We start from the raw sequence: 26,352 nt of genomic DNA on the forward strand, positions 1-26,352 counted from the left end.
TCATACCCATTAGTCCGGTAAATCTGTGATAAATAGATAATAAATAGACTAAACAAGCTAGGAATGAAATACAGGATATAATATTTTGTTTCTAAATCACTGAGTACTTCTGGAAGCCAGTAATATACTTTGAATTGCTTTACAAAATTAAGTAACCCTTCTATCTGGTAAATATTTGCTTCTACCAAGGAGCACTGACAAGTTTTGAATAATGGACAAGCTGACGTTCTGTCAACAGTTGATATACTGTTATGTGAATTTCTGGTAGTTAGAAACAGCTTTTCTGTAAAGAAGTGGTCAGTGGTGCAATGACTTCCTTTATTTTGAGGGTGCATTAGTTTGGGATAAATCTCTTGGAAACTAAGTTCCATGAAAACATCTATTGAACAAGTTTAGAGGAATGTCCAGTGAAAAAACAGATCTTTTTTCTAGGACTAATCTCAAAATAATTGTCATAATGAACAGGGAAGGATATAGCACTTAGTTTTCTAGTACTAAATTTTAGTATTTTTTTATTTCAATAATAATTCTTTATAAAACTCTAGGTCTTTTAAAGTCAGTAAGAAGCCTTCCTAGGTGAAAACCCATGCGAAGATTGCCCTCTAGGGGACATTCTGATTTTTAATTTTTTTTAGATATATATATATAAGGTTGTGGGAGGGAAAATTGTTTCTCCTGCTCCCATCTTTATTTTCTGTTTTTACATTGCGTGTCTTCTAGGAGGATGAAATCCCAAGGAAAAAAGTAGTGAAATATCCTGTATTCTGCTGGCCATCACTTGAACTGTCTCCACACATTACATTGTTTTCACTCTGTATCCTGTAGACCAGTAAGGAAAAATCAACACATAAATAAGAGGCACGGTTGGACTGTATCTGCCTAAATTGTGACTGGACCCATGTGCTTTACCTTGTTAATTGCTACCCCATGGTTCAGTGGCCAAGTTTGCATAAAGGCCTGCTCCAACTTCACTACTGTTCTTTCAATATAACTTCAATCTTTGCACTGTGGCATAAAACTTCCACTTGGTTTGCTACACTGCCTGAAAACTTGATTCATACCTTGGTTTCCAGCAGTTTCACCTGGCATTTACTGATGCCTGGAAGTTATGAAAGAATCACTGTAGAACAGCTCATGATCAAAAACAGGAAAAGATACATAATTGTTACAGACTTCCCATAAAAAAAACCATAAATACAGCAAATTTTTATTAAATCTATCTTCCAGTTAACAAGCTGGACTATTGAACTTCTGTATTGAACCACTGTGCTACTGAACTTCTGAGAAATTTTGTTGCCAACAGACGCTCAGAATGTTCAGTCAATTCAAACATAGTTTGTCTTACCTCCCAGTCTTGCTTGCTGCTGCCTCGTGGTACACCTTAGGTCACTAGAAACAGAAAGTTCATGAACCTTTCCTAACTCAGGAGTTTCTTGTTGTGAATCTGAACACAACATCCCTAATTAACTTCTACTCTTATTGTAGGATCAGAAAGAATAAATTCTATCAAGCTCTTAATTTTCGTATTATTTCTGCAAACTTTATTGACTATCTATTCTCTATATTTAATTTTTTTTTTTACCAGGGGGTATTGAACAGTTTACAGAATGAGAAAACTGCACAGGAAAAATCATCAAAGAATAATCTTTCTGTGGTTTGCTGTGTCTGTGGGCATGCAGTGTCATGTCTCACATTGCTGCTGCAGCTCTAGTGCACCATTTCATATTTTCTTCTGAAGGTTTGCAGAAGTGCTGCATTTTGAGTGCCTTTTTTTTACTGCTTTTCCTTGCAGTCATGCTTGTTATCCTCATGACTTATTGATCATGAGGTAAAATCAGAACCTTCTTTGTTGTTTGTTTAGTTTGACCCCTGCCCCAGATAATAAAAGTGGTGTCATATATTGATCATTACTTTTAAACAGGATCAGGAAGGAAGAGTTGCTGGCAGGGCAAAAAGCTTGATTAAATTAAATCCATAGACTATTCACTCTGGCAAGACAAGTCATGGTTTAAAAGGCTTTATATGAAATGAAAAAAAAAAAAAGTACTTTTAAGTGTCCTGCTGAGTACATGTATATACTTGTGTAGCCCAAACTCTTCCTTTCTAGTTGCCCAGTTTTAAAAAGTAACAATTCAAGAAACATTTTAGAACTCCCCCATGATGTTATAAAGTGCACAGCAGAGTTAATTCGACAATAATCATTTTGTATATAAATAAGTTTATTTTTCAGTATCAGGGTGGGAAAAATAGACAGGAAAGTGAAATGTGCAGGTTACTTACAGACTGCTTGCATTCCATGTAATAAAATTTCACAATCACTCACAGTAAAATAATATTATTGTAACTGTGATTTGTTTTAATATACCTTGAACTCTTAGTCTTGTTTTACAATGAAGGAGTAGAAGGTTCATATATGAAATCTAAAAATCTAAAATAAATATCTAAAAATGGTTTTATCAAACAATTGAGTATCAATCTTACTTGGTTTGTGTGTCACTTTCTTTTTTCTTCAGTGTTCATCATAGCTTCTACATTTTAGAAAGTCTTCAGCATGGCCATTTTAATTCAGGTAGTCTGAAATTCTGCTGCAATTCTCTTGACTACAAAAGCTACATGTATGTACGCTAGAACAGAGTTCTCCAGAACTGAGTTAGTGTTCTTCATTCAGAGATGGGGTGGTTCCCTACTTCAGTCAAGCTATTGCATTCTAATTGCATCTATTTGTTAGCAAAATCAGTCTCTGCTGACAGCTTTGTGCCATGTACAAAGCCACTGCCTGGCTCTTAGGAGCCTTTCCAGCATTCTTACCATCAAAAGCCATTTGTCCTGAATGTGAATCTGCATCTTTAAAACTGTCCACGCTATATGGTATACTGAAAACAGCATGTTAATCTATATAGCTTCCTCATTAGAAAACCCAATTATGATCCAAATTTTACCACATTCAAATATTATTCTTAGCTATATATTTTGAGTTCTTCTTCTACACACTGTGAAAAAAGATTAACTACTTGATTAGTATCAAGGCATCCATTTTGCAGGATTGATTCCATTTGACTTATCTTCTGTTTCTCCAACTCCTGTATCCCTTGGAGCATTTTTTTACCTTTGTCCTGCAAAAAGAAACATTTATTTCTCTAAAAACTATACAGAGCATGTAGAAATTCTGTTCTACTGTCCTTATTATAATCTTTTAAGAGTTTCTAGGGTACACAGTTATGTTGGTAGAAATCAGTATCATGACAGGTTTTCTTAGATATCTTTCACTTCATCTCCCCTGTCTGATAGGTTGAAGAAATATTAAAGCTCCTTCAGGTATTAGTAATCACAAGTTAAGTAGGTACATGACTTTGAAGATGTATCTGTAAATAGGAGAGATTTTAATGCTAAAAGTCAGCAGCTACCTTCCTGCTTAACGTCTGCGTTCAGCTATCTTTGTCATCTCGTTTCCTTTCCTGTCCATACCAAGCAATGAACAAAGGCAAGCTCTCCTTTCCACCTGAGACCAGGGGCCAGAATAGCTTTGAGAACCCTGAGCAGGAGTTATGTATTTGCCTGTGGCTGCTTGAGCATTTCCCCATTCTCTGACTGGTGTGGGAGTCTGTGGGGGCTGCTGTGCAAGGTGAGCAACACAGATGCTCACCTGGGGCTCGGGCTGCCGGTGCAGCACAGCGCTGGTCGCAATTTCCAGCGTTAGAAACACGTGCCTGCCACATGCCAACACACTGGGGCACTGCACTGTTCTCTGCAGCCCTTCAAAGGGCATTAACTGGTATCACATTAACAAAATGTGAGCAAGGACCTGATATAAACCACCTGCTTGCACTGAAATCTAATTTCATCAACGTACCTTGATAGTTTCCATAACTACAGCAGCACTTTGATGTTTTTTATAGAGCTCATGTCTTCGATCTGGCTTGCTCTGAAAACGTGGTTGCTTCTTAACTGGATCATCATGACCAAATGTAGGGGATGCAGTTTTTATTAACTGAGTAATACCGGGCACAAAAATGAAAGGCTTGAATACAGATCTAGAAAGAAAAAAATAGAACAGAGCTCCTTTACTGACACCATTTTGTTAAAATTGTTGAGTCACTAAATTGCTGTATTTTTTCCCATTCTTCTACTTGCTCCTTTTAAGAAAGAAGTATTAAAAACCTATCTAACTGGTGTTAAAGTCATTGTCACAGCAGTGTTCCGTTAAGTAGGTTGGTAGATACCATTAATATACATAATGTGCATTTATGTTCCTCCTACATCTTGATTGTGCTTTTTCAGGGGAAAAAAGAAAACCAACCCAAAGCAAAAAGGAATATAATTAGGCAAACTGCAAGACTTTTTCATTTAGCTATTTACAATTTCTTATCCAATTTGCTTGCTGCTACATCACCTGGCAGGATCTGGAGTTCCAGTAAAGAAGTGAATACAGGGCAGATTAGGCTGCTCAGGCAGTACAGACACCATGCTGCCAGTTGTCATAAATCCACCTTCCATGTTAATGCCACTCTCTTTGTCACGAAGAATTTCCATCATTATTTCAGCAGTGATAGATCCTATTCAAGATACAAAACAATTATTTAGCCACAGAACTAATATAATACCAACTGAATGACACATTCCCTACAGCTGGTTGCTTTTTCCTTTAACAGGCAATGCCAGTTTTAGTTTGTCTGTTGTTGGCAGGGGATAAAAATCATCCTAAGGGCAAACCTTAATATGGAATACACTTTTATTGCTTTCCCCAAAGTATTTATTTCAAAGAGAGGTGATAAGAACATGCCTTAAAAAAGGGGAAGTAGAAAGACAAATGATATTTCCCAGAAAGGTGAATTTCATAGGGCTAGCAATGGTAATTCACAAAGTAACATTTCAGATGAAAACTGAAAAATGCTGAACTTTGAGCACCCTGTGGAAGTTAAGATAAATGATTATAATGCTGGTTGGTATTTGAACAGAGTTAATACCACTGTGTTGCTTTGAAATTATAAAAATAATAACAGCCATGCATGGATTTTGTGTGAAACTTTGAAGATTAAACACCAAGACTGTCACTTGGTTGTTTTTTGTTTTTTTTTTTGGGGGGGGGGGGGGGTGCTTTTTTTATTTTCATCCTTTTCAAGGATGCACTGGAGGGACATTACAGTCTATGCTCAGAAGCTACAGTAGTACATCCATTTGTAGAAGAGTCTTTATCAGCAACCTGTGTGAGGTTTAGTGCCAAGTAGCTATGAAAATATCTCCTGGAGGAGGAACAAAACCCTTTCCACATCTGCCTGTTCAGCTGACATCACTGTTGCTGTGTAGTGTACACTGAAGCTCACATACTGGCATGGTATCACCAAACCATCCAATATTCTAACAGACAGCTCTTGCAGAATGGTTTTCTTTTCACATTTGGTGTACCAGTAGAGGTATGAAAACCTTATGGCAGAAAAACATTAGTTCACTCACTCTATTATTTACTGGAAGGTGTTATCTACCACTTTCATATTTTAGTATTTCCCTAACTGAGTTCTAACTGTGTAAAAATTATTTTTGAACTGCCTTGCTGTTTCCTTTCAAGAGTTACTCCGTTGCTAAGTCACATGTCTCCAATACTGTTTTTCATACATGACCCAGGTTCCCTGTAGACAGGCATGCAGTACTACATTTCAGCAAGATAACCTCACTTAAGTATTCCTACAGTTGCCTGGGAAAGTCAGAGAACTAAAGAAATCAGCAAGCTAGATGAACCAAAGAAATTAAGAGAAGCAATGGTCATTTTCACAGCTACAGCTTGGCAACCTGTCCAGCAGGGAAGAAGGTACTGCATGTTTTCCATTAGACTCGATTTTGTATGCCTGAAAGACGTTCCCTATTTTTTGAAATATGAATAATGTTTCTCTAAAAATGGCCCTCACATAGTAGGCAGCCTAGAAAAACCCCACAAATGTAATGCCACTGAGTGAAAGAGCAGGGAAGGATAGATGAAGAAACCAGTGATTTTACTGATGCTGTAAACCAAATAGCTTTTAGTTAGGGCATCTATTTAAAATAAATCTAAACAAAATGAACCATATGAAGCTGATAACCTGAACACCTAGTGGGATTTTTAAAATGGCTCAGGTAAATGCCTGAAAATGGGGATTTAGAATGAAAACGCAGAAACAATCTCAGCATTGTTATAATACAAGTAAATACAGGTATTATGAAAATGCTTTCAGTATTCAGAACCTGCAATTCCCAAAATGAATGCAGGATTTACATGATCACTAGAGCAAGATAGCAAAAGTAATTCACTCTGATGCATTAACTCAATGCTAAACCTGGTCTGGCAGAGTTCAGCCAAATAAATAAAAGAAACAAAGGGGTGCAATGTAATCTTGATTCAGATTAATTACTTCAAATGAGCACATGAATACAGCTACAGTAAAAACTTGCTAGATGGATGCAGTTAGAAGAGAAGTAATAGGTTCTTTCTTTAGAAGTCAGGAAAGTAAGTATATGAGTTAGTGACTGCTTAGAGTACAGAAAATTATTTTGTTCTGCTCTTGGTATGTTTTAGTAGACTATACAAGTTTAGAGTAGTCATTACAGTGAAACTACAAAGATTTAAAAATTAATGTAAAAATAAATGCAAGATATGTATCTAAATGCCGTGCTGTTGCCTTACATAAATGGTACCTGACTGAAGCTGCTCATAAGGATCTTTGTGGCTGCAAACAGCTGGGAATCTGTTTTAGCCTCTAGTTTTTTTCCTTAGCAGTACAGTAATAATATGTAGCCTATCAAAATGTTTCAGAACAGGTCTTACAGGGCATTTAGTGGTATGGTCATAATGTGACCTCTCAGGGTTGTTACTGTAGCTCTGTATGTTTGATATTTGACCCTTGTTGTAATTTTTCCTCCTCAACAAATTAGCAGAAAATGGATAGAAACTTCCAGGTTCGGTGCTTCTCTTTTAGGCAAAAAATTATTGTAGTAAGTTCTGGTTCACCAAGTCATGTGAATGATTGCCTGCATCAGATGTATAATCATTTATGATTTAAATTAATGTAGCTCACAAATACTTCCTATATCTTGAAAAAAAAAATTAAAAATACCTTTATGTTTATTCAGAAGTTTATAGCCTTCACAATATCGGCCTCCAGATGTGGTCATTCTGGCAGTATTGACATAAGAATACGTGGCAGCAAAATCAAATTCCTTTTCTCCATCCCACCAGCCATTGCTTTTGGCATATTCCTTCAATTCTGGGTGTTCTCTGTCAATCTTGGTTGTGATGGAGAGCTGGTTGGAAATATTCCGTATGCTTCCTGTTTATAAGTTGCAGAAAGAATTGCTTAATACACTGAATGATTTTTCTTGGTATTTTGTTTATAATTAGCTTAGTAAAGCAAATTAGCCCTGAAGAGTTTCCTACAAGATCAGTGAGTCCGGTGGTTTATTTTTGGTGGCCCTCTCTCCCCAGCTACATGTATTTTTGATTGAATTTTCACCGCCACTCATTTGCTTCTATTGCCAACACTTATTTCAGGTTCTGTCCTGGTTATTCCCACCTTTGCATTCTTCTTATGAGACATCCAAAGATCGAGCTTGTCCTCCTAAGTCTACTGGAAGAATCAGCCACTTCAGGTCCCAGTACATCAGGTCCTGTCCCCAGATGAAATTGTCCTGGATTGCTCCCATCCTTAAGACCACACATACTGCTGTCATTCTCACGCTGATTTTCTTGCTGTCCTGTTTTCCACGAGCAGGAGTGGTTATCTCTGCTCTGAAAAGGCCCCTGTCACTCAGCTCCTCTGATTAACTGCCAGCTACTGCATATTCATGCCCCAGGAAGCAATGCCTGTTGTTTACAGGCACATGTATGCAGCTCGAGGTTAGTTTGATGCCTTAATGAAATGGTAAATGAAAACCAGGGAACTCCAAGTGATCACTGCACTTGAAATGTTTAGAACAAAGACCATCATCCATACCTTCTACTTTTTCTGCTGCCCAGTATTTTCCTGATGTCTCCAGCACCCACGCTTCCTTTCTGTCAGCTATCAGAAAACTGTTGTGGTATGTAAATGCCATGTTGCTCTCCATACAGTTTCCTCCCTGTCCATATTTTTCCAGCAAATCAACTATGACACTAAGAGCCTTTTCAGCTGTGTCTGCTCTCTCAAGTCCAAGCCTAAAACAAAAGGAAAATGTTATTTTTGGAACCATGAACTCCACATAGAACTAATCAGCCTGAGTTTTCAAATTGACCTGGAATGATATTTCTATATGTAGCTGCCATTTGTACGATCTGGTAAGGGAAACACAAATCAGGTAAAGGGCTTGTTTGAAGTGGGGCCTCTATGAGCTTGACATGGAGAAAAACACCGAATGGAAATACAGGGAGAGGAATCCTACAAAATGCTTACAAGTTCTGTGCAGGTATTGGAGTAAACTACCAAAAGAATTTACTGACTGCTGTAGGCTAGTGAGAGTCACACTGGCACCTATAGGTAACGGAACATGAACTTGTTATTTACGTGGAAATAGGCACCTGAGACTGAAACTTAAAAATATGTATGTGAAAGATGGGGGAATAGGAAAGGAGGTATAGACCCTAGGAAAAGGTCCAAACAGCAGTGCCGAAGTCCACCTGTACTCTTGAAAAACTCTTGTTTCGGTTCAGTATAAATTTTATAAAAAGAAAAACGTTTGCTAATTTCTTTGACAAATTTTGGTTTAATGCCTGATACTTCTTATGGGCTCCTGGCAGAAATCTAGCGCTTGTGCCAAGAAACACTTATTTTTAACCGCGGCTAGAACAGTGGAAGAAGTGAAAGTGAAAGTACTATTTCCCCATATGACTCAAACCACATGTTTCCACGTAAATTCCAAATCCGGTACCATTTACCAAAAAGAAAAAGAGAGAAAAGGCCTGTGCACACCTTACGAGGTCCATGCCGAGGAGAGCTTCCCCATCGCAGATCTCCTCCCTGCCCCACACCGCCTCGTTGCCGATGCACACGCCGTGCTCGTTGGCGCCCATCTCGGCGCCCCAGAGCCAGGAGGGGCGGCTCAGGACCACGGCGTGCGTCCTCTCCACTTGCTCGATGCTGATGTAGGTGCACTGCAAGAGGTCAGAGCACACACCGAGTCACCGTCCCCGACCCGCCGGCCGAACCGCGGGCTAAGCGCGCAGATAAGGGCTGACAGCGGCGTTCTCGCCGCCTCCCGCAGGAGCGCTCCTGCCCCGCGCCCTCACCTCCAGCGCGGCGCCGGGCGGGTGCGCGGCGGCCGGGAAGTGCACGACCTCCTGCACCTCGTCCGCCGGCCGGTCCGAGTTCTTCCCGAACACCACGCGGCCCCCGGGCGCGGCGGGCGGCAGCGCCACGAAGGTGTCGCAGGAGAGGGGCGGCGGCCGGGGGAACATGCTGAGGGCTGGGGGGCCCGGCGCTGCGCGGGCCCGGCGCGGACAGCGGCGGCGGCGCTGCGGGGCGGGGCCGGCGGCGCCCGCGGAAGGCCCGCCCGCCGACCCGGAAGGCCCGGCCGAGGCCGGCCCGGAGCGCCGCCGGCCCCGCCGCCGTCACTGTCACTGTCCCTGGGCCGGGCCGTGCCGGGGCCCGCGGCTCCCGCTCCGCCGCCGCCATGGGGAAATCGTTCGCCAACTTCATGTGCAAGAAGGATTTTCACCCCGCCTCCAAGTCCAACATCAAAAAGGTGAGGGGGTCTGGGGGTCTGGGGGTGCCCCGGGGGGGACGGGCTGCCGGCACCGCAGCGGCCCGAGCAGTGCCCCTCACCTTCCTGGGGTGGACCGGGCCTGGGGCTAAGAGGATGGAGGAGGCAGGGAAAAGAGTTAAGAAATACCTGAAGCTTCGGGTTTTCTTGTTCCCAGGTGTGTATGACTGTCGCATTTTCCTGGCTCAGGCTTTTCAGCACCCGATTCTCAGGACAAACAGGCACTGTCCGCCGTCCAGGAAACCCCCGGCTGTGACGATGTGCCCGTGTATCCGCAGTATTTCATTCCTGCTCACCTGGAGCTGGTGGCACCTGTCCTCTCCGGGACTGTGCCCCGTGCCGGGAACACCCCGGGACCTGGGGTCTGTCCAGACCTCGCCGAGCAAGGGTCACTGCAGGGCGACAGCGAGTGGCACCCACAGGGGATCTTCTGAGCCTATTTGTCCTTTTGAGCTGCCAGATTTTCTCCTGTCTTTTCAGTGTGTAAATGTTGTTGGAACTTGGAGTTTCTCAAAATTATTGCTGTGGGAAATTAATTTTTATTGAAATGCTGGATGAAAATAATGTATTTTATGCGATTAGAATGGTGATCATCTCTTGTCAAGCATTTTCAATTAAGTAAGCCAGTTATTTATACACTAATATATTTTGCAATAAGTTTTGTGTTTAAGTAGAAGCTTAATTATTTTTCCTAGGTATGGATGGCAGAACAGAAAATCTCATATGATAAGAAGAAACAAGAAGAATTAATGCAACAGTACCTGAAAGAGCAAGAATCCTATGATAATAGGTGAGAATTGGCTTAAGATCACACACTTCTTCCTCCTGTGTTGTTTTCATATTGCAGTGAGCAGTTTGAATTAGTCTCCCATAGTAGGAGAGAGCAGTGATTCATTAAATGATGTCTGATTAAGCAGAAGTCACAAGTACTTACTTAAAGTGGTTTGTGCCCGTTTTCTAATTAATTTCAAAATATGCTACGTTTCACAGAACAGTCAATAACCTGGTGTAATAATACATTTGTATCACACAGAAATCTGATTTTCATAGCTCTGGACATACTGCTTTTCAGCTGAGATTGAAATGTGTGATTTTTGGTACACATGGATCATGCAAAAGCACTGATTCATTTTGCAGGTTTTTTGGTACTCAGACTTTGTTACTTGTATTAACAAATGAAAAAATGCTAGTTATCACAACAATTTCATACTGGTTGGGGGTTTTTTTGTGAGTGTTACCTATATGACTGTTTTGTGTGTAACACCCCAAACTGCCCTTTTTGTGTAGGTTGCTTATGGGTGATGAGCGTGTGAAGAATGGTCTTAATTTCATGTATGAGGCCCCACCTGGAGCAAAGAAAGGTATTGCAATTTCCTGATTTGGGGTAGATACTAGTGCAAAGCTAAAAACCTCCTGAAGAAATAAGCACAACGTGTTTTATTTTAAAATAGCATGTTCACAGTGAGGTAATGAAAGGAGGTGTGATATTTAATTCTTTCTGTGGGAATATGCAGACATAGATATATCTAGATATATGTAGATATATATATGTAGTGGGCAATAATTTTGATCTCACAAAACTTTAATTTCTTTCAAAGAGAATGATTTGGTTTTTTTAAATAACAGTTCAATGTGAAGGGAAAAACCAGATAAAATATCTTTCCGGGAAACAGCATAAATTCTGTCCTGAACCAAGGGTGTTTCTTTAGCCAACTTTAAAGCCATTGGATGAGGAGGACTAGACCTTACCAAGGCAACGACTCAGACCACACAAACCTGTATTTTGGTCTGCCCTCCGTTACAGAAATAGCAGGTTGCTTTTGTTTAAAAGCTGTGCCCGTAATTCAACTTGATGCTTGTCAAACATAGGAAATACCAGAGAAAGAAATTAATTATCAGAAGTTATGAAAATAATAAATGCTGAAATTCAGTAGTCAGAAGTGCTGTCTGACCTGTGTCTGGTGAATCTATGACTGTTTAGTAGTGTCATAAATGGAATTTTCTAAATACCTGGTGGACATTCATATCAATCACTTAATTTTAGCAAGATCTTAATATAAGTGAAGGACTAAGAAAATATATTCCCTCTAAGAGAAAACATTCTCCCTTTAAAATGCATCTTGTCCATTTACATGAAATCACTTGGAAATGCTTGGATGGACTCATTCTTGTAGAACAAGTTTTGGAATTATTTTACTTTAGAGTTTCTAGTAGTAATCTCTTAAGCTTAGAAGAAATGCAATTTCAAAGTAGCAATTAGTGTTAAACTTTCTTGTTTTAATATCTTAAAAGTAAATATTGTTGCTACTCTTGCAAAAATGTTTGAAGTTCTTATTCATGTAACAAATCAGCATAGTTTTAGAAAGTGATTCTGGATTTACAGTATTTATAGTTATATACTAGAGGCTGTTTATTTGTAAGTGCACTCTATTTAAACAAAGCCACTTCCTGAATATTTGCACTGTTGATTAGTATAAATCATAAAATGTTTTGTCTTTAGTTAATGGTTAGTTAATCTTTATTTTACATATATAATTAATGCATAATTTCTTTTCTTTGCATGATTTCTGGAAATTCAAAGAGGAGACAAAAGAGGTATTTCATTACATTATTTCTTTATGTTTTCTTCTTGCTTACTTAAATTGTGTTCTGAAAAGTTCAAACTTAGCATATTTTCTGTTTTATAGCAAGAAGGAGAGACAGAATACAAATTTGAATGGCAAAAAGTTGCTCCTCGAGAAAAGTAAGATATTTGGGGTTTTTTCATATACTTTTCTTTTTGTCCCTTCCCCCCCCCCCCTTTTTTTTGCCCTGTTATATTTTTAAGCAGGTCAAAAATATATTTTGTGTGATCTTGTCATGTCCTGACACTTAATTAGTAAAACATGTTAACCTAGAACTCTTTATTTTTTAATAAAGCTCAGCTTTATTTTCTTTTGATTTTTACATCCATATTTGAAAACGCATTGAAAACACTGTTTACAGGAATTATACCTCTGAAATGGGTGTACACTTATCAACAAAAGGTAGTTTTGTGTATGATGTCTTTTAAAAAGTAGTAGTGAACTGAGTATTGTTTTCTTTTGTGTTTGTGTAACAGGTATGCTAAGGATGATATGAATATCAGAGATCAGCCGTTTGGTATCCAGGCAAGTTACATAAATTTCACTCTGTGCATGGCTGGGCTGTGTCTCAAATGTTGTCTAAGTGCAGAACATTCACCTGGACTCCCTTAGCAGTGGGTTTGGAAGCTGTTGTAGTGCCCCCTGACACAGACCTTTCTGTGAATGTTTGGCTGTACTGGTGACTGAATGGTGTCCACTGGCTTTGTCCCTGTAGGTGCGGAACGTGAGGTGTATTAAATGCCACAAGTGGGGCCATATAAACACTGATCGAGAGTGTCCCTTGTTTGGCCTGTCTGGAATCAATGCCAGCTCAGTCTCCAGTGATGGCTCAGGTAGGCAGTGAATGGTTGTTAAAGGTTCTGTTTGGACATGTCGGGGGAGCTCATTGTTTTTAATTTTAATAGGTTTAAATTTATCATATTTCCGAGAGTTGATGAAATCTGGAAAACAGTAAATTCCAAGTGTAGGATCCACAATTTTGAGTTACTTATTTCAAATTGCAGGGACCTAATTTTCTAATTAGTAGCTCACTTAAAAAAGATTCCATATTCATTTGACCCTATCTGTGCCTAAAACTGAGAAGCTGCAATGAGACTTCAGATCAGAGTTACAAAATCTGTGTCACCAAGAAAATGAGTGGATTGTCAAAGACCGTCCCAGTTCAAATTTAAGCAAAGTGCTCAGATAAGATGGATTATATCATTAAATCACTTGGTGAAAAGGAGAGATTTGTGGGCTTTTTAAAAATATGTAAGTGGACAAGCAACTGAAACCTAGATTTCCAAATGTTTGGTTTCCTTTCATCTGACTTCTTTCTGCTTCTTGAACTACAATTTTTTTTTTCCTTCTGTTGGCTCTTCTATTACTTGAAGTCACACAGCATTTAGTGCTAGATTATCTTTGAAGAAGTGGGTACAAACATTCAAATTAAGTATTTCTTTTGCCTACAGTACTTTTTTTCCATGAGTTAACCCAAGTTGTAATGCTTTAAAGTTTCTGAAAACTGGGGCACGTTCAAGAAACATCAGGCAGCGTGGATGAGTCTTCAGCCTTGCTGTACCGTGCTTTAAAGTTCCGTGTTGCATCTTGGATTTTGCAGGGATACCATTACAGTTGCACACTTGACGGTTTCTTCTTTTCTTCTGTCTTCCTTCAGGTTTTATGTATTTCATCTATTTTATGTAGCAGCTCCTAGTTTTGTTACATATTTAGCCTACCAACAGTCTTGTTTTTCAGAATTAGGTCACATAGATACCTAGTTTCTTTGGGATGAGCCCTGAAGGAGCTGAGTCAAAGGAAATGCTGCCTCTTACTCTTCTGTCTTTTTAGGCATTGTCTGATGCTTATTCCATTGTATTACCCATACTGTAGTGGACTTGCTCAGCCTTTCTGTTCAGCTGGTTGTAAAATGAAATAATTTTCTTGCATAATTCTTATCTTAGAAAAAAACTGCTTAGAGCGTTTGTTTATGGTAGAATTATATTGTGCAGCTCTTGGATGTCAGAGATGCTTTTGTGCCACAGGACTCACTGTCCACACCTCAGTTCAAGTGATGTGGGTAAATTTTAGGGGTGTTTGGTTGAGAAAGCTGAAAATATTTGTATGTGCTTGCACAAACCTGAATATGCATTCCTCATTATTCATTACAGTGTAATACAGTCACTGCAGTGTCAGTAGAAGAATAACTCCTTGTTTCAAATCTTACTGAGCTATCTATATAGGTGTGGGCAACGTTTGACTGCTGTGGGTGTTTCCTCACCTGAAGAGATGCCCCCAAATGGCTTTTGAAACCATCTTTTTAAGCCTAAAGAGACCATTTAACATATATGATGAATTTTACGTGAAGAAAAATAGTGTAAAAGTACATAGATGTTCTCAGACTGTGCCAGTGCCCTTTAATTTTCAACTCTGGCACTTAGAAGACATTGTGCTATGCTGAGCTTAGATTCTTGTAGGCTGAGGAAGGATTTTTAGGGAGTAGGGGTGGGCGACAGATCAGGATTTGTATATATAATTTGTGAGACGCTGTTCTTGAATTTGAATAGTCAGCTGTAATGATACTGCTACTTTCTCTTTCTTCCAGGGAAACTATGTAAAAACACTGTAGGTAAAGCTTAAAGTTCTTGATTTAATAGCAAATACAAGGCTTAGAGAAAGTAGTAATATTAATTACAACATCATATAAAAGGTTGTCTGCTTTTTCTAGCCGCAGGAATACACACCTTTCTAAAAGTTCATCTGATTTAATAACAAGTTAAGTTACACTCCTTTGATGACTTCTGGAAATGTGTGTAAATGAAGCACCACAGTTAAGGGACAACACAAATTCTTGAATTCACTGCTTCTCCTAAGACTCATAATTCATCCACATGGTATGTTAAAGCATATGCCATCTATTTTTAAAAAAGAGTGTGTGTTTTTTGTTGTTGTTGTTGAAACCCTGACAGCAGTCCTGTGTTGGCTGGGATGGGAGTAATTTCTTTGCATTGCTGAGAGTTCAGCCCAGTTGTTGCAGTGCTGCAGATCCACAGTTAGCTCTGCTGCATCTGTTTCCACCTCCAAGAGCCTTCTGCTGTTGCTCTGTGCAATACACTTCCTCAGGCTCTGTTCTTCCTGCTTCTCTTTATCAGTAATTGCATGCACTCCTAAGTTGCTTTCTAGACTAAATTCGTGATTATCTTTTGTTGCTTTATAGTACTGCAAAAATGTTCATTGCCATACGGTTTAGACTGGCTAGAACTCCAGTAAATGCTGCTTTGGAAGGGGCAGAGACTTTTTATGAGATCATCTTTTTATGAAACTGTTCTGTGTTTTGTGAACTGATGATTAGGTTTAAAAAAATCCCTTGCACTTGAAACAAGTTGAATTGCACATGAATTGCTTCCCAAGCACCTCCTCCTCCACACGTCACAAGTGTCTCCTCATGCTTAGAAGACTGGTAAAAAACACACAGTTTTCATTTATTGTGGTTGTCAGCACCAGGAAAAGAAAAAAGTGCAAAACTACTTGGTGTCTAAGGGCAGGTGAAGTTCATTCAATTTTTCTGAAGCTGTTTGTTCATTTCTAAAATGTAGAGGTCAAAACAGATGTCTCTGAACAGAGCAATGAATAGGGATTTCAGGGATTGGCAGTGATTACTGGTAGTATACAGCAGCTCTGCAATGTGTACTAAATTTATTTGACCAGGCTTTTTAATAACCCAATGTGTAAAAATACATTTGCAGTGAACTCTCAAAGAGTTGAAAAATGTTCAGCTAAATTATTAGAGCATATAGTACTTTCAAAGGCTCAGAAGTATTGCCATATTTAGAAAGTAGTTGAAAACTTCTTTCTAGCTGGTGTTTCAGGTAATTGAAATATAAATATTGTCTCATAAATGAAAGGGTACAGCTGAGAAATAAAGATATAATGAGGAAGAAAGGTGAAACCAGAGTAAAATTTTAGTGCAGTACTCAATGTACAAGGATTCCAATTAGTTTATGAAATTAATTGTATTAGAAGGACCAAATTTAAGTTCTAAATAGCTAAAGTTTTTTTTTTAAAGATCAAATCTTTGGAATTTTTCAATATTCTTTGGAAAGAGCTCTATTGCCTTGAAGTTACTTACTTGGTAGTGCTTTATTTCTTCTTACTTATAATCTTTTCATCCTAATAGAAGTCGATCTTACATCCTTTTCATGCAAGTTGAATGGAATAGTTTTTTTAGGCAGTGCGTGGTAGTTACCCTAGCTAAATTTAGGTTGGAACTCTTCAAACTTTGCAAATCCACTCCCTTGCTGGAGCACACCATGCACCAGCACAGTGTTGGGAGGCTCTGGTCCACGTGCTGCTGGGCATCCTGACCAGTGATAAATCTCTGCCCACTCAATGCATGGGAGCATCGGGCTTCACGGTTCTTAATCCGCTGTGCTGAGGACACTGGCATCACTCATTTCTGCAGAAGTGGGTTTTAAGAAATGGTCTGGCTTCCCTGTCAAAGATTTGTAGCAGGCCTTGATACAAGTTCAGTTTGTGTTTTGTTCTAATTTTTTCCTGCTTCAGAAAGAGTGAAACAGAATGTCTTGTTTGGACTCATTTTTTTTTCAGTGTCAGAGGAAATGTTTGACTGCAACTAAATGAAAGTGAAATTAATGTCTGATTTAGCTGATTCACCTAAAGTTCCTGCTCTGTTTCTCCATAATGAAAAAGAAGAATTATTAACTGAGATTTTTTTTTTTCCTCCCACGTCATGTCCAATATAGGCTTTTTCTTTCCCATAAATTTTATAAGCTGTGATTCTGTCATTTCAGCAGAATAGCTGGCTTTAGTCTGATGTGAAGACTGCACTGTAATGTTCCTCTTGACACATAAAACTGGTTGGCAATTGCCACGTTGGATTTGGTGAATGTTTTGTGTGCAAGGACCAGTCACAGCCTTCAGTTTCCTCCAGTGAAACCACTGCAGGCCAGAGGGGGTCTGTGGCACAGAGCTGTGTTCTGCTGTCCTTCAAGAGCTGACATACATTGCAGTGCTTCAGCAAACAAAAAGAGTTACAATCAGTACCTTAACTTGGGCATGGTGGTTTGGTTATTTTGCTTCTGGGACCATTTTACTAATCTAGCTGGTAATTCATACAAAAAAATCTTAACATTAAAAAAGCACCTATTGAATAATATCTCACCAGTGAATAGAGATTATTTTTGCAATAAGGCAATTTCAGTGGATGTGGCTATCATGGGATAATCACACCCCTGGGGTTCAGCCTTGTCTGTAATCTCTCAGGATTGTAATTATTGCATGATAACTGCACCCCCTGGTGTTGCATTATTTCTATTATGAAATTCTTAGTTTTAGATATAAAGTAACTCTACTTTGATCACTGGAAACTGCAAAGTAGTGTTAGAACGTTCCAGCTGTGAGGCTTACAGAGAGCAACTTAGAAGATTTAGTTCTCCTTTACAAAGGTAAATTAGGCAATCAAAATGCTTCTTTGGGCTAAACTGATTTACAGAGTGTTTTAGTGATAAAATCCTAACTTTCAAAGTTCACACAAGATGAAAATATCAGTTGTGCTTCTGACTTTATGTGCCACTGTGTATATATGCGTGTAGAAAATATGGATTGCATACCAGCAAAAAACTCAGCTCACTAGCATCTCAAAGTTTGCCTGTTTTTACAGTTGTTTTTTATCATTAACCAGCAGCCATAAACCTGTTGGGGTTTGTGAGGTTTTGTTGTGAATCCTCAAAAGCCATCAATATGACTGGAACAGAGGTCATTGGCTGTCCTGTGCAAAATGTTTTGAAATAATACTGTTATTTCACTTCAGAATTGCCTGTGGCTTTCTTAGGCTTGAAGTTAGGACAAACTGAATATTACTTTTTCCTTTCCCTTCTTTCCTGCAAACAATGTATCCTGTTCAATGATGGTTTGGGCAGATGGTGGGGAGGGATTACTAAAACGTTATGAAAGCTTGAGTGCTTACAACTTTTATTATATGGTTTTTAGAACACAGAACCCACTAAGGATCTGTTCCTTTCATATGAAGAAAGGTATTACTATTGTAGGAAGTGAGTCTAGTGCCTCAGATTGTATGAACAGCATAGTTAGAAGTGGGATGGTAAGGTTAAAAGATATTCTTGCACTCTTGGCCTATGGAAGCTAAGTTTGGATTGTGCTGAGCATCCTCCTCTGCTGTGGACTACTCTGCATATTATACAGGTGACTGGTTCCATATGAGATCCATGCTGTGGAATTACTAAGGAAAATGTACTGTTAAGTGCTTAGCATGTTGTGGAAAATTCAGGCAAATAAAGGTAAAACTCTAATGGAGCAACGTGTATGTGTACCTAGTGTCTTATGGTCTACCAGGGTAAAACCACTCCAGGTATGGCTGTGCAGGGCCAGCCTTCTAAAGTTGGAGTTGGCACTCTCTCTTTTCATCTCCTGAGTGCCCTGAACTAACTGTGGGTGTTGTTTCCATCTGTCTGTCTATGACTTCCACTGCTCTTAAGCTTTTAGGTGAAATACCTTTCAAGAATAATCATTGAAATGATCAGTAACATGGAGACAGCAAATAATGAAATCTATGTTTATGTTATATCATGTTTATATCTCACTGCCATTTCCGAGTGACAAATGCAGTACGTTTTTTCCAAAAGAGAAAAGTCTGCATTGTAGTGGGAATGCAAGAATTTTTTTAAAATGTTCTCTTGAATTTGTTCCCTTGAATAATAACCAAGAAAAGGTATCTGAATATGTTAACTGTGAATATTTGTATAAATGGTCATCTGCAGAAACATACAGTGTGTGAAACCTTCCTTTATGATCTGCAGCTGAGACCTTTGATTGTGAACAGTAGGAACCTTAACTTAATCTTCACATAGTTTAAGAATTGTTACATTTTAGAATAATCCTCCATTTATGTTTCAGAACCCTTGGTATTTGTTGTGAATGCATAAAATACAGATTCTTTTAGAAATCTCATGCTTAGCATTTAAGCAATAAATATGGATTCCAATAGCAGTTTGATAATGTTAAATGGTTTTTACTGCTCCAGAAAAGTAAAGAGGAAACTCAGGTTTCTCTGAAATACCATGTCACAAAAGCATGGCAAATTACACCAAAATTCTGTGCTATGTTAAATACAGTTAAACTGCAGGCCCTCTGAAGAAGAGCTAATTAAAAGCCAGAGGTTTTAGTCATTGATTTCTCTCAGTGCCAACTGCAGCAGTTGCTTTGAAGTGTAAATATGGTCTAAATGCACTCATCTCTGAAATAGATGAAAAAATTATCAGTAAAAGATGATTGATTCTGAATGAGTGGAGGCAGCCTAAATTTACTGTGTGTCATGATCACATAATTTTGATAATAGTTCCTTGTCCTTTAGATAAAATAAGTGCCTACTCTCATCTCTGTCACAACCTCAGTAAAAGTTCACAGACTATGAAGTGTGATTAAGCTCAGTCTGTAATTTTTTTCCTTTTTTTTTCAATTTCCTTTTAAGTCATATTAACAAAAGCCATAGAAAACTTGGTGGACAGAACAAGAAAGTATATGGATGTATTGACACAACTGTCTATTATAATTTTAAAGTTAGTTTCTCTTTTAAAGCAAAACCTGAAAAGCATTGTATCATATGTCTTTGCTACCACCCAGAAAAGGCACCATTCTCCATTCGTAATATATTTATCCTTCATGTGGTTGTGTGCTAGACTGAAATCCACCAGCAGAATGTTTTCTAAAGCCTAGTTAATTCAAAAGAGGGTTTTTTGTACTTGCTAGGTATTTGTTTGTCTACTTTTCCACAGCAAAGCATGGCTTTAGTACCAGTGTTGTGCAGAAAACCAAATAAATTTCAGTTTGGAGGAGTTACAGCCTCTTGTGGTCCAAGCTGCCTGTAAGAAAGGATGATGACAGCATGCTTTAGGCCTGCTGTGTTAGCCAAAAGATATGTAGCAATAGAAGAGAAGCCTTGAGAATATCTTGATTCATAAATTTTAAGCATGATAACATGGAGTTTACTGACCATGACATATACTGGCGAATTGATAGCAGAGGCACCGGTTTGCAATGTTTATATTTTCATGTAAATTATCCATCTTAGTAAGTTGGGAGAAGTGTGATGGTAGTGATGTTTTTAGATTAAAATGATTACATTTGCAAACTGAAAGATATCCCATGCCAGAACACATTTTCAGAAAGGGAGAAAAGCCTGTTCTAAAAGCCATATTCTAAATACTCTGTTTTGATGATGTGCAAAATGAGCAGTAATTAAAATAAAGGTGAATAGTTGCAATTAAAATTACTCCATGAAGAATCTACTTTTTCTAGTATTTTCTACGATTTTCCAGTAACTTCTATATAGTGTATTCTACTTAATTCCATAAAGATCCATAGAATACAAAACAAGACATGCATACAGCCTTAAAGATCAGATAGATCTGTAACTGCAGCCACAATATAAGTACAATTGGTTACTGTCATTTCCCCTGCCAAAGATGGCAGTAATGTTTACATTATTATTGTTTCTTATGTCTTTGCTTTCCATTTATATTCCATAATATAATCCATTTAAAACTTGATTGATTGTAAAGAATAATTCAGATTGTTTCTCTGCACTGGTGACAGTAGTGAGAGCTTTTATCAGTAAATTGGGCAAATACTGTCAAGACTGTGCATCATGAGCAGGTGGAAGTAAAAATGCTATTTTTGGTGTTACTGGCAAACGTAACATGATGGTCTGTCCTCACTGCCACTGAAGCTATTGCAGCAAAAGTGATATTTAATCACAGTTGTTATGAAAAGGTATTTTATCATGCTGTTCTCTCATACTGAATAATCAGAAAAATGTGCTTTACACGTTGTAATGGAGGCCTGCTAGATGGTGTGGTACAGCTCTCCTAAGGGTGCCCATGCCTCCTAGAGAAAACATTCTGGAAACAACAGTGTTACATGCACTCTGCATTTGTAGCATCAAGAGAAGTACAGACAGAACAGAAAATTAATTGCAGCTATAGGTTTCTCTGGTTTCTGGGACAGATGTGGGGTAGTAATGTGAGGTGGGAGAGCTTGCTTGTAAGGCAGGCACTTAATTGAAATCCAGAACTGTATCCCCCTCCTGATGGCTTAATAGAAGCAGAACTGATTCTGTTAAATTCATCTCAGTTGTGTGATGAGAAGTTGGAGTGCTCCTTGTTCTAAAAAAGCAAATTTGCAATATGTTATAGAAATCCTAATATGACATTCTTCTGCAATCCAGTGTAATTGATGCTCATATATGCCTGAGGGAAAAAAACCCACTATTTACATCTCTTCTGTTTATTTAGTTGTACAGATGCACCAAAAGCTGTCAAGCTGAGATTGTACTCGGGTAGTGCTTTGTGAAGACTCAAATCCTTCTTTTCACATTTCCTTGTGTGTTTTGAGTTTCTAGATTTTGTGCCCCAACTCTCTGAGTCAACTGAGCCATCTGAATTGTATCCTTAAATAGTATCTTAAACAGAAGATAACAGAGAGAATTAGTGCAGCAAGAGCAACTGGAAAGTAAGCAGGAAGAAACTGTAACCTCTTTGCATGACATTATTTCTTGAGATTTACAATAGCCAAAAAAAAAGCCCCTTTAAAAATCTTTTGGAACTATGGAGACTTTTTTGTGCAAGCCCTTAGTATAATTTTAAGTAGCTGTAACTACAGAAAGTGTAAGTTGTCAGTTGTCTTAATGCATAAAAATGAAGTCATATTCACAAGCAGTTAATTACACTCTATGACAAGAAGTTTTTCCAAGACTGTGAATTAGTTCTAAAGCAGACAAATGGTTTTGTTTTAGCCAAGTGACACCTGGGAAAATTTTAAAGATTTTTTTTATTTCTTTTTTTTTTTTCTATCAAAATGCAAATTTCAGAACATAACCTTGACAGTCACAGTCAAAAATAGCAAGGTGCTGTATTTGACTTGTTTCAGGAAGAATAAGAAACAGATGAGAAACGTTGTAACTTTGAACTTATTTTTAGTTTGCTGATGAAAGAATGCTGAGAGCCTAGTTGTCAGAAGTTGTAGCAATCAGCTATTTTTATAGGATTTCTGTATCTGAAGTCCTGCCAGCTCATTGTATATCTCTAGGTGTTTTCACCTGCATGAGGTCACAGAGGTAGCTTCTTCACAGGCTTACAAGTCTGTAAGAAATGCCTGTATGAAGAGCTTGATTTTCATAGCATGTAAAGGATTTTTGTGCCTGATGTAGAGTGACTCTGCAAGTTAATGGGTGCTGTTCAGGACTAATAAGCTATCATTATAGCCAAAGATTTTAGCCAACTGAGAGCCTCTCAGCTCAGTCTTACCATCTGCTTTCCAGCCAATGACCCAGCTGGAGCACAGGGCTGCCAGGTGTACCTGGTACTGCTTTCTCTGGCAGTCTTGGAGTGTGGTCATAAGCCAAAGGCAGGCTGAAAAGATTTACCACTTTGGGTTACCAGGCAACATGGTGGCAGCAAGATTTAAATTCTAACTGCTTAATAGGGAAGCCATGGTGGCAGCAAGATTTAAATTCTAACTGCTTAATAGGGAAGCCAAGGACACATCTGAGAAATTGCTTTTTTCAAGTCTCTGTTAAGTGAGGTTCAGTTTTTAGGGTTTCTTTTACAGGCTTTGTCTCTCTCATTTACATTAGCCAGAGAAATCCCCTATTAAATTTACAGTGTGGAAATCAGAATGTGGTCATTTACTCACAGATTTAGGCATCTTTTAGGACTCTTTGAAAAAGCATCTCAAAAGGGAGTGTTACACACCTCTATGCTGTCATGTAAAATAGCTGTGCCCAAGAACCCTGAGAGACCTCAACCTGTCAGTGATATTTCAAAGAAAATCAGATCTACTTAACAACATCATTAAAATATAAATCAGAAGCAATCTGTTGAGGTGGGAGAAAAAAGTCACCAAGCATTTGATTCCTTTGATTCCAAGCAAAGGAGTTTAATTAAGAGAGTAAACATTTTTTTGATTGTTGTTCTATTGCATAAAGTAGGTAGTAACAGAGGTTTTCAGTTCAGCTGTGCAACCATTGTCAAATATGATGTCTTAACTGAACTTATCAGCCTTGTTGGAGATTCTTGCATCTCCTCACAAGCTAGGCTGAACGTAAATTACTGTTTCCCTCACAATTGTAGGGAGACCAAAACAAGAATAATTTATTTCATAAACAACTTTAGTCTCAAGTTTCTGTGGATACATTTGATGCAGCTTGTATATGTCCACCAAACAGGAATAGCAGTAGTTTGGGAGCTGTCCTTATTGTGGTAATACTGGGTTGCAATTAAATACTGTAGGTGGAGCTATGAATTTCTCTTTGATGCTATTAATACACAAGGAAACAGATGCACAAAAATCAGTAGCGTTGGCCATTCATTACAAGCCTTTTCTTAAAACAGAAGAAATTATTTTGTTTGCCGTTTTCCAGTGTTACACACAAAGAATGCCAAAAGGTTTTATTTCTGGAAAATAATTTTGAATTATTCTTTTGAAGGCCAGTATGCCTTCATGTCTCCCTGGTCTCAATTCTGACCATAGTCCTCATAGGGAACCACAAGGTTAGGGCTGCTGTCTTGGGTCTTTAGCAAGTCTGCTGTATAGATTTGGACAAGCTGCATTTCTCTATTGATATAATCACACTAATGAGGATAATTAGATATTGGATACACACCAAAATGTGTACAGTGCTGTAACACTGAAGAGGAATACCTAAGAGGTTAGTTAAGTTACTTTGTTAGGCAGTGGCTCTTTGAATAATAGGGAGGAACTGCCTTTGAATACCAGAGGTATTCTAGGCTTGAACTGGTGAAGTGTTTTGGTTTCTTTGGTGTGGAGAAATCTTTCATGACTCTATGCTTTGTCTCTGTTTGTTGTCCTCATACTGGATTTTTGACTGAATTGTATGGCTGTTTTATAGGGACTTTTCAAACCAAGGCCTTTTCTGGTACCAAATTCTGTCATTAGGTGTCTGTCTAATATTAGTTTCTATTCCAGCCAGAGTAGATTTCAGCAAGCAGACCAAGGTGTGAAATTTGAAATATGCAAAGATATAGACACTGGAGCCTATACACATTCATTAATTGTGAGTTTACAATTACAGTATAACACATAAAAAGAAAAAGCACTTTCAGTAAAGTACAGGGAGGATAGGAAATAACCCCCTACTTAAGAAAAATGTAAACTCAAGGGTAGACTAAAAGGTATCTGATTTGAAAATTCTTTTGCCCAGCAAAATAAGGAACTTGTGGAAAGAAAGTCATTAATGCAGGGGCTCCTTAAACCATTTTCAAAGTTTTGTTTTATTCCTTCCTGCTTTACATGTAGGCCTGTTTGTTTCTGCAAGGTAATATATTATACAGGAAAACTAAGAAAAAGATTACTTTTTCTGAGAAAGTGTTATAGTACTTTCCATATATTTTCTATAGAAAAATCTCACTTTATTTTTCCATACTTGTCTGTGTTAAATATCTATGAGTTTTGTCAGTCTTCACAACTAAGAAAGTCTTAAACCACAGAGCAGGATCAGTACATTTCATAAAGCTAATTAATCTTTTCATTTACAGTAGTTTACTGAAGTCATAGTAAATGTGTGCTCCATGCCCTGTTTTTGTATTCCTTCTAATTTGGATTTACCTTACACAGTTCATTGACAGTAAAGTTAGTGAAGGAACTGGGAAGGAAATTTACTGAAAATGACCTCACTAGAGAGTCAATATTTAAGGTGAAGAAAAAGTTCCTAATCAGACAAGTACTGGACATTATGATCACAGGGATTCAATGAAAGCAGAAGAGTGAGTTACGGTTTAAGGTTTGTAAATTATGCAGTCAAGTCTGAATGATACATAATACATCCTGTATTTTTCTCCTTGTTAGAGTCTTGCAAAGCAAGAAATCGTGTGCCTAATGCCAACACGTACTCTAATGAAAAATATAGCATGGTTTTTAAACTAATAAAACCAGAAATCTCTGAGGAGATAACAGTCTAGAGACATATATTTGGCAATCTCTCGAATAAGTAAGAACATAGATATTTTTCATGTGTTTTATATTCCATATGCATTCTTCTAATGCTACTTTTTACATTAAAGTTCAAAAATTTGTGTCATTGTGAAAAATGAGTTATTAGTGACATACTAGAGGTGCATTTTCTCATTGTTTTAAAGGAGAGGAGGCACCTGAGTCTTATTTAATGTGCTTTATTTAGATCTACTGTGCTTTTTTACTACAATAAAAATATATTACTAGACTTATCTAATATATTGTTTTCAACATGACAAAGTTACATAAGAGATTCCCCTTGTACTTAAAGAAAAATGCAATTATTTTCCATTCTGAATCTTCAGACTGCTGTTTTAGAAAATCATATCTGATTATTTGCTCAGCAGAAGATTATTGAGTTGATTTAGCTGTGATTTTACTTAACAAAGCTTCAACTGAATTCCTACTGTGGAGTCCAAAAAAGGTAGAGAGATCTAAATGATATATTCAAACTGTGATTTTTGTGAACAGGGCCATCAATGCACCCCTCGGAGCTAATAGTGGAGATGAGAAACAGTGGGTTTGCACTGAAACAAAATGTGCTGGGGAGAAACTTGACCGCAAATGATCCGTCACAGGTAATATCTTTTTAGCAGTAAGCTGAAAATGTCTGTAAATCTAAATGTGATTGCTTGTGAATTGTTACTTAATGTTTTCAAATATGCATATCCATAGGAAAGCTGAATAGCTATGCCAGTAGAAAAATGTCCAAAAACTTAGTTTTTCAGCTTTGTTTCATACAGAATGGTGAATCATAAATTACTTATTTTAAAACCATATATATAATAAATTAAATCCCTCTTCTGGGCGACTAGAAATTGAATTTTTCATGAAGGGGTAGTTAGGGCTTCTGCTGCATACTTGTAATGCAGTGCTACCCTTTGGATGAAGTTTGAGGCAGTATGCACAAATAATTACTGCCAGGAATGCTGTATCTGAAAGGGTTTTTTTACTTGATTCACTATTGTTCCAGGTATTATTTCTG

The 26,352-nt window shown here is 38.1% G+C and overlaps 2 protein-coding genes across 2 annotated transcripts in view; one reads left to right on the forward strand and one right to left on the reverse strand.

Moving 5' to 3' along the window:
* Positions 1-9,488, reverse strand: SCRN3 (secernin 3). The gene is made up of 7 exons (XM_063400500.1): positions 9,227-9,488; positions 8,910-9,091; positions 7,959-8,158; positions 7,083-7,295; positions 4,391-4,553; positions 3,851-4,031; positions 1-3,113 (listed from the first exon to the last, which is right to left on the reverse strand). Exons 1-7 carry the CDS (start codon positions 9,392-9,394, stop codon positions 2,958-2,960), a joined length of 1,263 nt encoding a protein of 420 aa, XP_063256570.1. The 5' UTR covers positions 9,395-9,488; the 3' UTR covers positions 1-2,957.
* CIR1 (corepressor interacting with RBPJ, CIR1) overlaps positions 9,488-26,352 on the forward strand; it is a 21,091-nt gene continuing 4,226 nt past the window's right edge. Inside the window, exons 1-8 of the mRNA XM_063400499.1 lie at positions 9,488-9,681; positions 10,395-10,489; positions 10,987-11,060; positions 12,281-12,294; positions 12,387-12,442; positions 12,800-12,848; positions 13,039-13,156; positions 25,839-25,945. Of these exons, the coding sequence (XP_063256569.1) occupies positions 9,610-9,681; positions 10,395-10,489; positions 10,987-11,060; positions 12,281-12,294; positions 12,387-12,442; positions 12,800-12,848; positions 13,039-13,156; positions 25,839-25,945 (585 nt within the window). The 5' untranslated portion in view covers positions 9,488-9,609. The remainder of the gene's footprint in view (positions 9,682-10,394; positions 10,490-10,986; positions 11,061-12,280; positions 12,295-12,386; positions 12,443-12,799; positions 12,849-13,038; positions 13,157-25,838; positions 25,946-26,352) is intronic.

The sequence above is a fragment of the Prinia subflava genome, chromosome 6 (assembly GCF_021018805.1).
Source record: "Prinia subflava isolate CZ2003 ecotype Zambia chromosome 6, Cam_Psub_1.2, whole genome shotgun sequence".
Lineage (NCBI taxonomy): Eukaryota > Metazoa > Chordata > Aves > Passeriformes > Cisticolidae > Prinia > Prinia subflava.

Coding starts and splice junctions, on each gene's coding strand:
- SCRN3 (XM_063400500.1), bottom strand. CDS start 9,394: ATGTTCCCCCGGCCGCCGCCCCTCTCCTGCGACACCTTCGTGGCGCTG. Junction 7,296..7,958: donor GGCAGCAGAAAAAGTAGAAG/GTATGGATGATG, acceptor ACTTATAAACAG/GAAGCATACGGAATATTTCC. Junction 3,114..3,850: donor TAGTTATGGAAACTATCAAG/GTACGTTGATGA, acceptor TTCTTTTTGCAG/GACAAAGGTAAAAAAATGCT.